Source organism: Erinaceus europaeus, chromosome X, assembly GCF_950295315.1.
Source record: "Erinaceus europaeus chromosome X, mEriEur2.1, whole genome shotgun sequence".
In the NCBI taxonomy this organism is placed as follows: domain Eukaryota; kingdom Metazoa; phylum Chordata; class Mammalia; order Eulipotyphla; family Erinaceidae; genus Erinaceus; species Erinaceus europaeus.
In genome coordinates, this window is record NC_080185.1 from 69,950,283 (window position 1) to 69,963,530 (window position 13,248).

Genomic DNA, 13,248 nt, shown 5'->3' on the forward strand with positions numbered 1-13,248 from the left:
TTTTAAAGTCATCTCACATATCTTTGGAGTTAAATTATCTCTTGAACTCTTTTCTAGATATCTTAGGTTTTTTTTTAGTTTTCAATATTATTCTCATACTTGCTGATATTATCTTCATTTTGCATTGTTATCTTTGTGAGTTACTTGACTTTATTTATCAGTTCAGCTATTGTGACTTTTTATTTACCTGCCATGACTTTTATATTATTTTTTGATGTTTTGCTTGGCTCCTGTTGTATGCTTTACATTGGGTTGTTCTAGCTCTCCCCCGCCAAGAAAATTGGATCAGTCCTGCTAATTGCGGCCCACTTGGCCCCACCCCAAGGAACCCAGAGAGGGTTCCAGAGTTGGAGAGTTGCAGAGTAAGAGTGTGCTCAGCGCTGTTGCAGGGAAAAGAGGCAGCAGAGTTCTGTTTGGTGATTAGTTTGGGTTAGTTTATGAATCATTGTTCCTGAATAAAGAAATACAGCTTCCCTGCCCAGCCGTATGTCTCTGGTCGTCTCTGTTACCCGCCTGTGAAGCTAGCCCGGCCAGCTGGAGCCGCCGAATTTTAACAACAGGCTCCTGTAGTTTTCAGCTTAGCTAATATTCTGTTTACTCAGATATTTTGGTATTTAGCACTTTCCATTGTTTTTGGTGTTGGATCCTTCTCTCTCTGTAAGTCTGTCTGTTCTTGTTCTGTGATATTGTAAATTCAGTGGCAAACATGTGGATCATTGTTTGCAATGCTCCCTAGTAAGTTTTGCTTACTTCTGGTTTTATTTGTATTTTTTCCTGGGCATTTATTCTAATTCATTGGTGTAGGGGCTTTCCTCTCCATTTCATTTTGTTTGATACAGGTTTTTACTTGAGTAAGTCTGGAAAATGCCCTTTGTAATGTGTTTATAGGATGTTTGGCATCTAAGTCATGTACAGTCACTAATATGTCTTGTATAGTCTCACAGGATTGATGCAGATGTAATCTGATTGGTATAGTATTGTACTGGACACTCTGGAGGAGCACATACACCTGGCCATTTATATGATGAACTGGAACTGTATGGCAGTGTCATTTGGCCTACACATTTTGCTTGTACTGTACTAATCAAGAAGAAGCTTCCTGTGCAGGCTGAAAGAGATAGCAAACAAGTTAGGAGAACCACTGTCCAGTGGTCCCTACAACAGAAGTCAACAAGAAATGCATGTAGGCTAATATGGCAGGCAGAGGTTTCTGAAGCAGGGATAGACAGTGAGTAGATGCACAAACTTAAGCCAGATCATGAGGAAACAGAAGGCATTAGTATCTGGTGCAATTGGAACCAAAATGTGCTGTGTCATAGTGTCTCTAATGAAGATAGAACTGACAGCCTTAAAGCACTACAGAAACTTTATAAAACTTTGCTGTGGAAGTTCTGTAAGAAGGATGGGTTCAGGCAAGAATTTTAGATTAGTGGCTTTGAAAATCTAAAATTGCTTCCTGTGTTTTTAATTCAAGGATGCCATTTCCTGAATAGCAAAGAACCTTAGCAATCAGACAGCTTTTCTTGTCTTGACACTTGGGTTCAGTATTTCTAGTCCTCTATCTTCAGACATTCTTTGTTGCAAGGGCAGTTTCTACAGCTTTTATTTATTTGTTTATTTATTTATTTATTTATTTATTTATTTTAATAGTTTTGCATAACTGTAGCTTTTGTTGCAGTGGTTTCACAGCAGAGAGCAATCCCTAGGCTCCTAGATGATGGTTATCTTGACTGAAGGACAAATTAGCAGGTCCTTTGTTTTTAAATGCATCAGGGATAAATTCCACTTTCATTTTTACTATAACTTCTCCCACGCCTGATTTTTGCTAATTAAATTTGTCAACATTCATGTTGACATGTTTGTGTGAGAAAAAACTGTACAAACTTCAAGAATGAACTATTATTATTTTAATGTTCTCATTAGATGACAATTCAAAACAATCAGTGGAAGGAAATTAATTTCCATTTTCTTTTCATTATATATGATTTTTCCTTGTGTATTACACTAAAATGTTTTCTTGCTTGTTTCTTATTGTAAGAAACTACAACTGTTCTTTTTTATTACTGATTACCTAATTTTAAAGATGTGCTTTCTTTTGGAAAGATTTTATTTCTGTCAGTTTTTAGGATAAACAATATCGGCATGACAGATTTTAAAGAACATATATGGCCTCACTCTAATTACATGGGTTCTTCCATATGAAACTCACTGCTATCGTTAATTTTTGAAAAATAATTTAACCTGATTTTTTTATTTGTGAGATTCAAAGAGTTGACTTCACTTAATTCTATTAGTATGAAGGATAAAATGTTTTTCCTCTTGTCTAGCTAGATACGATTTTGTCAATTTTATTAATGGTTGTATAATTATTGCACTATTAGTAAAATTTATGTGATTTTGAATATATATAATGTATACTGTACTTATTAAAATAATATTTTGGTTTGTATCCATAAATGTAAAGATATGTTCCCTCATTAAAACTTCTAATTTATTTTAAAACCTTATTTTTTTAACTTATAAAAAATCCTTTTGTGGTAGAACAAAACAAATCGATCCTTTGTTCTAAAACACAGCTTTTGGCTGTGAGACATATGCCAGATGCCTTGTATAACAAAGAACAGTGGGTGTGTCTATTGATAATTGACAGTGTATGACTACTACCATATGACTTTGCTAGCCATCAATATTTTAGTAAAAGAACCTCTTTTCCTCTGTGTTCTAACACTAACTTTTCTCTTTTCATAAATATCTTCAAAGTCAGCATTTTACGTAAATTCAATAAGTGTTTACATTATATATAACTTTCATGATAAATTATCTCCCTTGTGTAGAAAATTTATTAATCATCACTAGAGATTAATTCACTTTAAGACAATCCAGTTTGAAAGTATTGAGATAGTGTGATAAAACCAATGTACACAGATTCTACCTATGATCATGCTTTATATTTCTTCCAATATTCAGAGTATTATTTTTTGTTGCTTTTAGATGAATCTACGCTCTGTATTTACTGTAGAACAACAAAGGATTTTACAGCGTTATTATGAAAATGGAATGACAAATCAAAGTAAAAATTGCTTTCAGCTCATACTACAGTGTGCACAAGAAACTAAGCTGGACTTCAGCGTAGTTAGGGTAAGTATTGAGGTCTTACCTCTCAAAAATTATGTCTTTCTTTACTTTATAGGAAAAGAGCTATTAAGCTTTGAAATCAATAACTTTATAAACAGCTGCATTTCTTTCCAGAATACAGAACTAACCTTACTAAATAAAGCTGCTATTTTTTATTATTTATTTTCAAAAATACCTAGAAAACACTAACAATTTGCATTGTAAACATATTTTAAATTTCCACATTCTTTGAATGAATATGTACCTTTAAGATTAGTTACTGATCTGATACTTTATGTAGATACAGAATATATAATACACCGTATTAAAATTATATCAGTAAAACAAGCCTTTATGAAGGAATTATTACATACTCAGTGGGTTTTCATGCTATATATTAATTTCTATACACATTAATGGCTTTAATATTTATCTTTTAGGAAATTCTAAGATTTTTATGAATATCTATTTCTACTCATAAGTAAAATGCATGCATTCAGTTGTTTAACAATTATGGGAAAGAAATTTCAAAGGAAAAAATTATCACATAGTAATCAAGCAATGAAACTCAAAACTGCTACATGCTTGTGAACAGAAATGAGTTTATGTTAGAGATGAATCAAGACATAAAAGATTTTATTGGATATACCAATCCTTTCATGTTGTCTGAACATACTACAAACCCTTCTGTCATGAAATCATGAGAATTAAAAGCCTAGCAAAAGTAACATCTTCAGTATTCATAATGCTAATTTTGGTAAAGATGATCCATTTAAAAGTTTATTTTTCTGTTGAAGAAACCTTTGAAATCCTAAAAATAAACTATCTTGATATAATTCTTTGAGAAACGTATTTTTAAATAGTAAGGACTGTATTTCTGTTCAAATAAGAATGTTTTCATTAACTCTAGGGGAAATATCAAATATCTGTTTTTTACTTGTTAAGATCCACTGTTATCAACATATTGGTGTAAAAATTGAAAAATTTCCCTACTTATAGATCTAAATTCCCTATTTGAAATACATTTAGTAGAACTAAAAAGAAAAAGCTCCATTAGAAATTATAAAATATATTAAAATACTTTAAATTGATGAGATTGAATTATGTAAATACAGATTAATCTTTTTCCTGCAGTATCTTCTTTTTAACATTATCATTTCTTTATTCATTTTTCAAATAAAGTATAACAACTTCATTTTATAATTTATTTGTTGATTTATCACATTGCTACCAATGTTATTGCGGGCGCTCTATGTTTATAAGACTCTATTGCTCTCAATGGTCACTTTATTTTCCTTTTTCTTTGATAGATGGTAACAGAGAAAGAGATATATAGAGAGAGACAGACAGGTGAGAGATACACACAGCACTACTCCTCTGCTTTTGAAGCTTTCTGCCTTCAGGTGGGGGCCAAGGGCTTAAAACTGGCTCTTCATATGTGATTATCATGCGCAGTTTACTGAGTACACCATTACCCAGTCCTACATTGTTATTCTATCATGGAAAATCAGTCTAGAGGCTGTCTGTCATGAATTGGAATGACACCATGTTTAACAAAGAGCACTTGATTCCCATCATCAAGTTTTCTTATGGTACATGATGACAACTGTAGCTCCAGCTATCAGTATACATAAAATAATCACTATGGAGATAAATGAGTATTAGACTAGAAGACATGTATGCCAGATGTCCCAAAAGCCCCAGCTTCAAGTTTGAGACTTTGGTATGACAGAAATAAGCAATGTTCTGGTTTAACTCATTCTCTCTCTCTCTCTCTCTCTCTCTCTCTCCCTCTCCCTCTCCCTCTCCCTCTCTCCCTCTCTCCCTCTCTCCCTCTCTCCCACTCCCTCTCCCTCCCCCATCTCTCTCTCTCTCTCTATATATATATATATATAATATATATATATATATATTAGATTAAAATATTTTAGTTGTTTAAAGTACTCAAGTTAAAATCATTTCATCTCCTTATTCAAAGTGAAAATGTTCATTTAGTTGGATTATAAACTGTAACATTTGATATTTTTAGTTATAGCTGCAATCTTCCACTAATATTGGTTATACATGATTACTGAGAGTTAAAATGCCAAAAATTCCTACAATGTGAGATCAGGTAAAAGGGCTGGAAAACAGTTCAGTTGGATAATATAGTAATTTTTCTTTTGTGCTACCCAGGTTGAAGGAAACTTTGATGTCTCTTTCTTCCTCTCCTCTATCTCTCTTTCTCTCTATCTCTATCTGTCTCTCTCTTTCTCACCTCTCTCTCTCTCAAAATGATAACTAGTAAAATGTTATAATCTATAATGCATGTGTAAAAAACAATTCATTCTCGTTTTCAAGGAGTGTAAGTTGTATCAATACATAAATTGACTCTTCCTAAGTCCAGAACAATTTTGCTGGTGTTTTCAATGTCATAAGGGTGTTGATTATATTTTCTAATTGCAAGAGAGCTTTAGTATAATTTTATTTTAAACATAATATTAGCTCTTTTATCCTAAATATAATGTAAATTTCATTGCTCTAAGAGCTTACTTTCTTTATTTATTTATAAAAAGGAAACATTGACAAAACCATAGGATAAGAAGGGTACAACTCCATACAATTACCACCACTAGAACTCTGTATCCCATCCCCTCCCCTGATAGCTTTCCTATTCTTTATGCCTCTGGGAGTATGGACCCAAGGTCATTGTGGGATGCAGAAGGTGGATGGTCTGGGTTCTGTAATTGCTTCTCTGCTGAACATGGGTGTTGATTGGTAGATCCATACTCCCAGCCTGTCTGTCTCTTATGTAAAAAAGAATTTGAAAGCTAAATAGTTCATACAAAAAATAAATTTAACAGAACAAGTGAACATTAAGACACAACTATAAAGAAGTAGAAAGGAAATGGGTATATAAAGAAGTCTAAACATAGTGAATGCTTAAGAATGAACTCAAAGAGAATTAATTATATGGAATTATTACCAAACTGTCTTTTTTTCTTTATGTAATTATCACTTCATTGGTGCCAGATTGCAATTTTTCATAATTTTTATTTATAAAATAGAAACACTGACATGACCATAGGATAAGAAGGGTACATTTCCACACATTGCCCACCCCAGAGCTCCATATCCAATTCCATCCCTTGATAGCTTCACTATTATTTATCCCTCTGGGAGTATGGATCCAGGATCATTGTGGGGTGCAGAAGGTGGAAGATATGCTTTCTGTAGCTGCATCTCCAATGAACATGGGTGTTGACAAATCAGTCCATACTCTCAGCCTATCTCTATCTTTCCCTAGAGGGGTAGGGATCTGGGGAGGTGGGGCTCCAAGACACATGGTGGGGTCCTCTGGGAAGGAAGTTGGGTTGGCATAATGTTATCATCTGGAACCTGGTGGCTGAAAAAGAATTAGGATATAATGCAGAACAAATTGTTGACTAATCATGAACCTGAAGGCATGAATACTGGAGATGAAGATTGAGGTCTACATTTTGTAAAAAGCTAGTAGGTCTGTTTCAAGTATATTCCAGAGGGCCCATGACTTTTCTACTTTTTGTCTGCACCTAACATCTAATATGCAGGTGGACCCAGGTTCCTTTTTTCTTTTTTAATTTCTTTATTGGGGAATTAATGTTTTATATTCAACAGTAAAATACAATAGTTTGTACATGCATAACATTTCTCAATTTTCCATATAACAATACAACCCCCACTAGGTCCTCTGAAGGACATGTAATCACCACCCCCCCCACCCAACCCAGAGTCTTTTACTTTGGTGCATTATGTCAATTCCAGTTAAGGTTCTACTTGTGTTTGCTCTTCTGATCTTGTTTTTCATCTTCTGCCTGAGAGTGAGATCATCCCATATTCATACTTCTGTTTCTGACAGAAATGTGGTTGGGATCTTGATGGGGATAGCATTACATTTGTAGATGGCTCTAGGTGGTAAATTCATTTTGATGATGTCAATTCTTCCAACCCATGATCATGGAATGTCTTTCCACTTTTTTGTGTCTTTTTCAGTTTCCTTGAGTAGTGACTCATAATTTTTAGTATACAAGTCTCTCACTTCTTTGGTTAAGTTTACTCCTAGATATTTTATTGTTTTTATTGCTATAGTAAAATGAATTGATTTCTGGATTTCATCTTCTTCCAACTTAGTGTTTGCATAGAGGAATGCCACTGACTTTTGAATGTTAATTTTGTAGCCTGACACCTTACTGTATTGCCTGATGATTTCCAAAAGCTTCTTGATGGATTCCTTAGGTTTTTCTATGTATACTGTCATGTCATCTGCAAATAGGGAGAGTTTGACTTCTTATCCTCCAATCTATATGCCTTTAATTCCTTGCTCTTGCCTGATTACTATGGCAAGAACTTCCAACACTATGTTGAATAGTAGTGGTGACAGTGGACAACTGTGTCTAGTACCTGATCTGAGCGGAAATGCTTCCAGTTTTTCACCATTGAGTATGAAGTTGGCTGTAGGTTTGTTATATATAGACTCCACTATCTTCAGGAATTTTCCATCTATTCCTATTTTTATAGTGTTTTGATCATAAAGGGATGTTGTATTTTGTCAAAGGCTTTCTCTGTGTCTATTGATATGATCATGTGGTTTTTGGTCTTGCTTTTGTTGATGTGGTGGATCACGTTGATTTATTTACATATATTAACCAACCTTGCATGCCTGGATAAACACCACTTGGTCATGATGAACAACCTTTTTAATATACTGCTGTATCTGGTTGGCTAAGCTGTATCCGGTTGGCTAGAACTTTGTTCAATATTTTAGCATCTATGTTCATCAGAGATATTGTTCTGTAGTTTTCTTCTTTGGATGTGTCCCTGTTTGCTTTTGGTTTCAGATTGATGTTGGCTTCATAGAAGCTGGAGGGGAGTGTTCCAGTGTCTTCAATCTTCTGGAAGACTTTTAAAAGTAGAGGTATTAGTTCTTCCTTGAAGGTTTTGTAGAATTCATCTGTAAAACCATCTTGTCCAGGACTTTTATTGTTGGGAAGATTTTTGATAACTGTTTCAATTTCATTAGCTATGCTGGGCCTGTTCATGTTATCTAGTTCCTCTTTATCTAATTTTGGAAGTTTGTAGGTATCTAGGAAATCATCCATTTCTTCCAGGTTCTCTAGCTTGGTGGCATCTAGTTGTTCATAGAGGCCTTGCATGATATGTTGAATTTCTGCAGTGTATGTTGTTATATCTCCTCTTTCATATATGACCCTATTTATTTGGATCTTCTACTTTTTTGTTTTGTGAGTCTGGCTAAATGTTTGTCCATTTTGTTCTCTCTTTCGAAGAACCAACATTTACTCTCATTGATCTTTTGTATGGTTTTCTTATTTTCAATGTTATTGATTTCTGCCCTAACTTTAGTTATTTCTGTCTTTCTGGTTGTTTTAGGCTTCCTTTGTTCTTCTTCTTCTAGGTCTTTAAGGTGTGCAAGCAGGTTTTTTATTTATGCTTTTTCTTGTTTCCTAATTTGTACTGTATGGCTATGAACTTCCCTCTCAGCACTGCTTTAGTTGTGCCGCAAATATTTTGATAGCTTGTGTCTCCATTTTCATTGAACTCCTGAAACATTTTTATTTCTTCCTTTATTTCCTCTTTTATTCAGTAGTTGTTAAGTAGTGTAGTGTTGGGCTTCCACATTTGGGGACTATTACTAATCTCTTGTTGATTGTTAGGTGTCAGTTTAATTCCACTTTGGTCTGAGACGATGCTTGGGATGATTTCAATGTCTTGAATTTACTGATACTGTCTTTGTGGTCTAACATATAGTCTATCCTTGAGAATGACCCATGTGGACTTGAGTAGAATATGTATTCCAATTTCTTTGGATGAATGATTTTGAAAATGTCCAATAATTCTAGTTTGTCTATCTCTTCATTTAGCTCCCTCGTGTCTTTGTTGATTTTCTGCCTGGATGATCTGTCAGGTTGAGAGAGTGGGGTGTTGAAGTCCCCTACTATGACTGTGCTGCTGTTAATATGTTGCTGTAGCACTTTCAGTAGATGTTTGATGTAATTAGATAGCTTATCATTGGATGCATAATTGTTAAGTCCTCTTGATTGACTGATCCACTGAGTATTAAGTAGTTTCCATCCCTATCTTTTTAAATTTTATTTGTTTTAAAGTCTATCATGTCAGATATGAGAATAGCTGTTCCTGCCCTTTTTTGTGGGCCATTGGCCTGTATGATAATTTTCTATCCTTTCACTTTGAGTCTGTGTTTGTCCTGTTGAGTTAGGTGTGTTTCCTGTAGACAGCATATTGTTGGTTTGTGTTTTCTGGTCCATCTTCCTACTCTGTGTCTTTTAATAGGTGAATTAAGGCCACTGACATTTATTGATATCAAAGATTGAAAATATTTTAACACCATTCTTGTAGATTTTTAGTTTGTTCTGAAATATGGTCTATTTATGGTGGCCTGACTGTTTATAAGAGAACTTTCAGAACTTCTTTCAGGGAAGGTTTGGTGATAGTTGATTGTTTCAACTGTTGCTTGTTTGAGAAGGTTTTTCTGTCTCCATCTAGTCTGAATGATAGTCTATCAGGATACAGTAGTCTTGGTTGAAAGCCTTTCTCGTTGAGCATTCGATAGATATCTTGCCATTCTCTTCGTGCCTGTAGTGTTTATGTGGAGAAGTCTGCTGTTAGTCTTATGGGTTTTCCTCTGTAGGTGACTCTTTTTTTTCTCTTGCAGCCTTCAGGATCCTTTCTTTGTCCTTATTCCTTTCCATTATGAATTGTATGTGCCTAGGTGTCTTTAAGTCTATGTTAATTCTGTTTGGGACCCTCTGGGCTTCTTGAACCTTTATGTCTTTGATGTTGTCTAGACTAGAGATGTTTTCAGCTTTTATGGCCTGAAGAATGCTTTCTTCCCCTCCCTCTCTTTCTTCCTCTGGTAAGCCAATAATTCATATATTATTTCTTTTAAAGTCATCACATAGGTCTCTGTAGTTGTTTTCAGTTATCTCTTAATCTGTTTTTGAGATCTCTTACTTCATTTTTAGTTGTCTCTAATTCATCCTGTATCTTGCTAATTCTGTCTTCAGCCTCATTCATTCTATTCTCTCTCCCCTCTACTGTTTCCTAGAGTTCATCTATTTTGTTGCCCTGTTCTGATACTGTTTTAGCTTGTTCAGCTAGTTGTGTTCTTAGCTCAGCTATTTCAGCTTTCAACTCTCTAATAACCTTGAGATAAATAGTGTTTTCTTTGGAGCCTCTTTTGTTGCTTCTGTTTTCTGATGACAATTCTTTCAAACTCTTTACTCACTCCTGTGATTATTTCCTTAACTAGTGTTTGGATATTAACCTCATTATTTTGTGCTTCACCCTTTGGGGGGCTTTTAGATGGACTCTTGTCCTGGCTTATTTCTCCAATATTTCTTCTTGTTGGTTTATCCATTTTATATATTATGTTATGAGTTCCCTCTCTCAGTACTTTTCAAATTACTGATCACTCTTGCCTGGATTGACTTGTGTCTAAGTAAGGCCATTAGAGGGTTCATAGTTGTGGAAGTTGACAGGTGTTTCAATAGTATTTTAATCCCTGAGCTGGAGCCCAGTAGCTTAAAAGTTTCTTTTGTTCTTTTTCTTCCATGTAGGCTGTGGGAATCTGATGGATTTTAAACTATAAGCAGGCTTCTTAGCTTAATCACTGACTCCTGACCAAGAGATAAAGCAGGGTGTGGCAGAGATAATCCAGTGGTTATGCAAAGAGACTCTCACAGCCCCACTGCTAGGCCACAGAGGTATAGATCCTCTCCTGAGTTTCCTGGTTAGTTCTTTGTCCCCTGGTGTCAGCATTGGGCCTCCCTGCCGCTGCTCCAGGTTCTGAGGGCAGTAGCAATATAGACTCACAGTTGCATTTGCTGAGCCTCAGGGGAGTCCTCTCCTCCTTTCAGCTGTCTTTTTGTTGGTGAAACAGACTGGAGGTGGAGTCTCAACTGGTAAACTGCAGGACTGTTACCAGCCACTTAATCTCTCCCTAGGTTTCTCTCTGTCCATGAGCCACATGTGTTTGCATTCACCGGTGGTTTGGTGGGTTCCTGAATTTGTTCTAGTCCTGTCTTGTTTTGGTCCCAGGTGGTCTCCTTTGGTATTCCTCGTTGATGAGGGAGAGGAGAGGAAACACCTGTAAGTCTTTGATCCTATGACTGTACCTATTTTTTATATTTATTTATTCCCTTTTGTTGCCCTTGCTGTTTTATTGTTGTAGTTATTATTGATGTTGTTGTTGTTGGATAGAACAGATAGGAATGGAGAGAGGAGGGGAAGACAGAAAGGTGGAGAGAAAGATAAACACCTGCAGACCCACTTCACCGCTTGTGAAGCTACTCCCCTGCAGGTGGGGAGCCAGGGTTCCAATCATGATCCTTATGCTGGCTAGTCCTTTCACTTCACACCATGTGCACTTAACCCACTGTGCTACTGCCTGTCTCCTAGACCCAGGTTATTTTCTGGGGAGGTGGTGTCTTAATTGGAAAAAGGACTAGAAAGCTGGATCAGGGAAGAGAGTAGCTCCCAAATATGGGGAAAGTGTATAAATATTGTTAACTGTAAATCTCACTGGTTTGATCTGGAGCCCATATTAAGCACAAAAGCTTGTGTAACCTCTTATGTAATCCCTGTAGGTCTGGGCTCACATTTTGTGGTCATGGCTAGGAACATTCCAGGCTGCACTAATTTCAGGACCCATCTTCCTTGGGTTTGGATTGGAACATTCCCTATCATTGTTGATCCACATTGAGGGCAAAGTCCTATAGGGGCCCAAAGAGGGGTCCATTATGTGTTCCTGATGGAGATGACTTGTGACATGGTGAGAGGGATCTGTTAGAGGTCTAGGCCCATCATGTCAGTGTGGGAAACCCAGGGCTCCCTGAATAGGGCCCCAGGTGATGGGGTGGCCTGATTGTGACTAAAGATTCATCATTATGTATATCACTCTCTTGCCCCTATTCAGCTTTTGTAGTCCTTACTTTGTCTGACATGGTTAACTTTGGAGTGATTGGGGGACATGTAATAGGAGGTAGGTGAGGAGGGTATCTACATCTAAGTAGTAATTATTTCTTTAGGTACTTTAAGTAGTCTTTTTAGTTCTTTCTACCCGCTTACTTAATTTATTCACTCACTGCAAACTATTGTGAACTTTTGCTTTAAGGTATGTATTTTCTCCCTAACTTATGTATACATGTACATATACCTTATCTCATGGGCCCCTGGTCTATATCTAAGTTTTGAGGTTTTGTTAAGAAATGTGCCACTCAGAATCAAGTTAAGGAGCCCTATGCGTTAGGAATGGTCTCACCAGAATAATGAAGCTGAAGAGTTAACAGTCCACGCCTGATGTCTCTGGACACAGTCCAAAGTGAAACATGCTGAGGTGGTACTGGTTGCATTATAAGGTTAGGATCAGCAGATGCAGTATCAGTTGGTATGAATTATGAGAAGCATACAGGAAAGTGAGCCTCACCCTAGAAGTTTCAGTACTGGGAGAAACATGGGCATTATAGAGAAAGGGGAAGTTTCCTGCTGTCTTAAGGTTTATGAAGACAATAGATAGTTATAGCTATAACTAATTATTTGGCAATTGGTTAACTTTGAAAATCCCATTGTTAGTATTTGCTATACCATACAAGACCTCACCATAATTTATGATCTTTTATGCCATTTGTATATAGCTATATCTTTTTTTATATATTTATTCCCTTTTTGTTGCCCTTGTTGTAGTTATTATTGTTGTTGTCATCATTGTTGGATAAGACAGAGAGAAATGGAAAGGGAGGGAAGACAGAGAGAGGGAGAGAAAGGTAGACACTTGTAGACCTGCTTCAACGCTTGTGAAGCAATTCCCCTGCAGGTGGGGAGCAGGGGCTCGAACCGGGATCCTTATGCTGGTCCTTGCACTTTGCGCCACATGCGCTGAACCCACTGCACTACTACCCAATTCCCATGTAGCTGTATCTTATAAAGTAATGCCACTAGTTTCTTCTGTTCTCCCAGGTCAAAGCCTTTTAGAGACAATATTTCAAAGAACAAGTCATTATAAGAAATGTATTAACAATTTGAGCCCACTGTTAACATTCATTCTGACTATCAATTTGAAGTCTTAAGTGCTTAGACTGA

At 36.1% G+C, this 13,248-nt stretch overlaps 1 protein-coding gene across 1 annotated transcript in view; it reads left to right on the top strand.

The window, feature by feature from the left end:
• The window catches only part of HDX (highly divergent homeobox), a 235,935-nt gene that overhangs the window by 62,004 nt on the left and 160,683 nt on the right, over positions 1 to 13,248 (top strand). Inside the window, exon 2 of the mRNA XM_007534009.2 lies at positions 2,992 to 3,138. Coding sequence (XP_007534071.1) covers positions 2,992 to 3,138 — 147 coding nt within the window. The remainder of the gene's footprint in view (positions 1 to 2,991; positions 3,139 to 13,248) is intronic.